We start from the raw sequence: 4049 nt of genomic DNA, 5'->3' as shown, positions 1-4049 counted from the left end.
CCTCGGCTCCCTCTCCTGATGATTAGACCTGACACCGTGTCTGCTGATCCTCCGGGATCTGAAGACACGTCCTGCAATTATGATGGGAGAGAAGCATCGGAGAAGCAGGGGAGTGGGGCTCTTCTTTTGGGGTCATTTTGGGCTGAATTGGGGGTACAACCAGGAGAAGAGGGTCGGGATTTGCAAAGCCAGGCATGCACGCGGGATAAACTCATCCCAATTCTCCCGATCCTTCTGCCGAGTTCTTCTTTTGAAGAAAAAACAGGAACCATCGCTCCTTACCCTTTCGTAGACCACTCTGTGTTTCTTTTTCCTTCAAATACTTGCATTTTTCCCCCTCCTTGGCGGAATTTATGCGTGAAATCTCCCGTTGTCTCCGTCCTCCTGCAGCGGCACCACCACCCGTCGCTTCGTGGGCCACACCAAGGACGTCCTGAGCGTTGCCTTCTCCTCCGACAACCGCCAGATCGTTTCGGGCTCCCGGGACAAGACCATCAAGCTCTGGAACACCTTGGGCGTCTGCAAGTACACGGTGCAGGTGAGCCGGGGAAGGTGGGTTTCCAAATCACACCTCCCTGAGAAAAGGACTTGGGTTTTAGGTCCGCTCCCACCGCTTTTGGACGGGAATTTGGGTCTCCCGGCCCTGTCCTAGTGATTAGAAGTGAGACGTTGCCTGCGGGTCTTTCCCTGGGCGGGGGGTGTCTAAGGACAAGTCCTGCAATTATGAGGGATGGGGGACGAAGCGGGAGGAAAGCTGGGAAAGCTGCGGAGCGACGGGATGCGGCAGGTCTGATCTTGCAGCGCCCCGTGGACGGGGCGGAGAAGACCCGGCCGCGTTTCCTCGCCGTGAACCCGGCGTCGTTCCTCTTCCCCAGGACGAGAGTCATTCGGAGTGGGTCTCGTGCGTGCGTTTCTCCCCGAACAGCAGCAATCCCATCATCGTCTCCTGCGGCTGGGATAAACTGGTGAAGGTGAGGTGGGATCGGCTTCCCCCCGATCCGCAATGGTGGTGGGAGGATTGGAGCAGCCAGAGTGCTCCGGGGAAGGTTTTTTTTTTTTTGCCCCATATCCCCAGGATTGGGGTGCAGTAGCAGCGTTTAACCCCCTTTTCTTCTGCCCCCGTGTTTTTTTCCCCATCCAGGTTTGGAATTTGGCTAACTGCAAGCTGAAGACTAACCACATCGGGCACACGGGCTACCTGAACACGGTGACCGTCTCCCCCGACGGCTCCCTCTGTGCCTCCGGTGGCAAGGTACGTGTGACGGGGGCGAAGGCTGAGGCCCCGAGACGAGATCTTGGCGTCCTACCAGCAGCTCTGACCCATTTCTGTGTCTCCCACCCTGAGAATGGGCTCCACATCTTGGTCACGGCTTGAGTGGGCTGGTAACAGCCCAAAGATCTGGCCTGACTTGATGGTCCTAGCAGCAGATGTCAACCAAGGAGGGAAGACCACGGCAAAGATGCTCACCCAGAGCTCGTTAGCTCTTTTATTTCAGCCCTCGATGTGGGGTTTTTTTTTTTTTTGAATTTTCCTGCTGCGACCTTTAGCTTTTCTGTATCCGTGCTGGCTTGCGGCAAAGTGCTCCAGTTTAACCGTGGTCAGGGCGGAAAAAGGCCTCCTCGGGGCGGAAAAAGGCCTCCTCGGGGCGGAAAAAGGCCTCCTCGGGGCGGAAAAAGGCCTCCTCGGGGCAGGTGACGAGTGTTGGGGTTTTCTCTGAGTCCCTCTTCTGTCCCGCAGGACGGCCAGGCCATGCTGTGGGACCTGAATGAAGGCAAACACCTCTACACCTTGGACGGAGGAGACATCATCAACGCCCTGTGCTTCAGCCCCAACCGCTACTGGCTCTGTGCTGCCACCGGACCCAGCATCAAGATTTGGGTATGTCACCGCTCGGCCCTCAGCCCCTTTCTGTCCCCATCTGGGCAGGGTTCCTCCAGAAGACTCAATTTCTTCAGTTTTTGGGTTTGGAGTCACCTTCATGGTCGAGATCCTCACTTTGGATCACAGATTTTGGAGGAGGAGCTCTCCTGGAGGAGTGTCCCGGTGCCCGTGGCCTCGTCCCCTGGCCGAGGAGGGTTGCGGTGGCCGTAGGGCAGAGCCACCGCGCTGTGATGAAACATTTCAATGCCATCTGACTGCATCTCCGTGCGGAAATCCAGAGGCTGTTTCTGAGCGACCCTCTGCTCCCTCACGGCGTTCCGGAGTTGGGTTGGATTCGGCCATGGGAGTCTTCCCTGTAGGACTTCTCGTTCCTTCATGTTCTTCTTTCTCCTGCAGGACCTGGAAGGCAAAATCATCGTGGATGAGCTGAAGCAGGAGGTGATCAGCACCAGCAGCAAAGCTGAACCACCCCAGTGCACTTCCCTGGCCTGGTCCGCAGACGGGCAGGTAAAAACCATCCCCTTCTCCCTGCCCTGGCATCCCAGCCCTGGGGGACGAGGATTTTGGGGACCCTCCTGCTGCTCTTGGAGCACAGGGACCGTGAAGACACTCGTGCTCTGCTCCTGGAGCCATCTCTGCCAGCAAGGGCAGGAACTTCCTTGGGTCCCTTCCTTCCCTGGGTCCCTTCTCAACCTTCGAGCTCTTCTCCTTGATCTCCCCAACGTCTGGGGGTGATGTTGGTCCCTCTCTGCTTTGGGCTTTGCCCTCCAAGGACCATAGTCCCTTGTCCTCGTGTCCCGAGGTCCCACCTTGCTGGCTGTCCAACCCTTCCCATGATCCGATTCCGTTTCTCTCCGTAGACCCTGTTTGCTGGCTACACAGATAACCTCGTCCGGGTGTGGCAAGTCACCATCGGGACCAGATGAGGATGCGGTAGCAAGAAATCGTAAATTTTGTGTACAAAAAAAATCAATAAAAAGAGTGCTCTATCGAGCTCTTGGCCACCTCGTGTCCACTGTTGGGTCATCCCACAACCTTGGAGGTTCATGGAGGATCTGGGGTTGGAGCTTTTCTCCGGCTGGACACGGGTGCCAGATCAGGAACCTTAAGGGAGAGGGAAAAACCCAACATCCCCGACAAGATGTCCGTAAGAAATTGTCCCCACACCTTCAAGGTTGGGGACATCATGGTGGGACAGGATGGGGTGACCAGAAGAACTTTGAGAGGCAATCACCTCGTGAGTTAAAACCCGCGATGCGGAAAAATAATAGCGGAGGGAAATAATTACGTGATTGCAGGCAGGGTGGTAGGACTTGGGAGACGTTCTCTGTCCTCCTGGCTAACGAGGGACTCGGTGTTTCTTCTCCCACGTGCGGTGTCACTGCCAAAGACCTGCAGACCTGGGAAAACAAACACAATTCCCGAGAAAACCCAGAAAGTGGATAAATTTGAGAAGCAGCGGTGGTTACAAAAGCGAGGCCTTCGGGGAATGTTGGGAGCGGCTGTTAACGAAGGAGAGGTTTTAACGTGGAACTTCTCAACCCAGCAGCCTCCAGGCACCGAGTCCGTGCACAAAATGAGCCATTTTTCTACAGATTTAGGACTTCCCCGCCCCTTTCCTGGCTGGCAGACCCACAAGCCACCCGTGTCACTGAGCCAGAAGGGACTTTGGTCCCTCGGTGACGCCAGCTCAGGCGTCGGATGTTGCTCGTTAGTCGGCTTCAGGAAGGGATATGGACACACGGCTCTGGGCCTGGCCTAATCTAATTAGGAAGGATTAGGTCAAGATTAACAAGGCGAGATCTATTTACCAGGAGGCTCAGGGGTGATTCCGTAATGGCAAGGTCAGGCAGGCTGGGGGCGAGCTGGACCCTGATTTTGGTGCACAATTTAAGCCAGACTCGTTTGGAAATGGCTCCCAGATCTTTCTCCGGGATCTCAATAAACCAGAGACTGGCCTAATCTAATTAGGAAGGATTAGGTCAAGATTAACAAGGCGAGATCTATTTACCAGGAGGCTCAGGGGTGATTCCGTAATGGCAAGGTCAGGCAGGCTGGGGGCGAGCTGGACCCTGATTTTGGTGCACAATTTAAGCCAGACTCGTTTGGAAATGGCTCCCAGATCTTTCTCCGGGATCTCAATAAACCAGAGACTCGGGTTTACAAC

General features: G+C 55.5%; 1 protein-coding gene across 1 annotated transcript; it reads left to right on the top strand.

Annotated features, from left to right (window-relative positions):
• Positions 1 to 390: 390 nt before the first annotated feature.
• On the top strand, positions 391 to 2884 carry GNB2L1 (guanine nucleotide binding protein (G protein), beta polypeptide 2-like 1; the record flags this gene model as incomplete). Its single annotated transcript, XM_009577908.1, has 6 exons — positions 391 to 538; positions 876 to 971; positions 1142 to 1252; positions 1739 to 1879; positions 2279 to 2389; positions 2743 to 2884. Coding segments are annotated over 6 exons (673 nt in total), but the record flags the coding sequence as incomplete, so codon positions are not given.
• Positions 2885 to 4049: the final 1165 nt, after the last annotated feature.

This window comes from Fulmarus glacialis, unplaced genomic scaffold, assembly GCF_000690835.1.
Source record: "Fulmarus glacialis isolate BGI_N327 unplaced genomic scaffold, ASM69083v1 scaffold17935, whole genome shotgun sequence".
Taxonomy (NCBI): Eukaryota; Metazoa; Chordata; class Aves; order Procellariiformes; family Procellariidae; genus Fulmarus; species Fulmarus glacialis.
The sequence above is the reverse complement of the archived record's forward strand: the minus strand, read 5'-3'. Positions and strand labels throughout refer to the sequence as shown.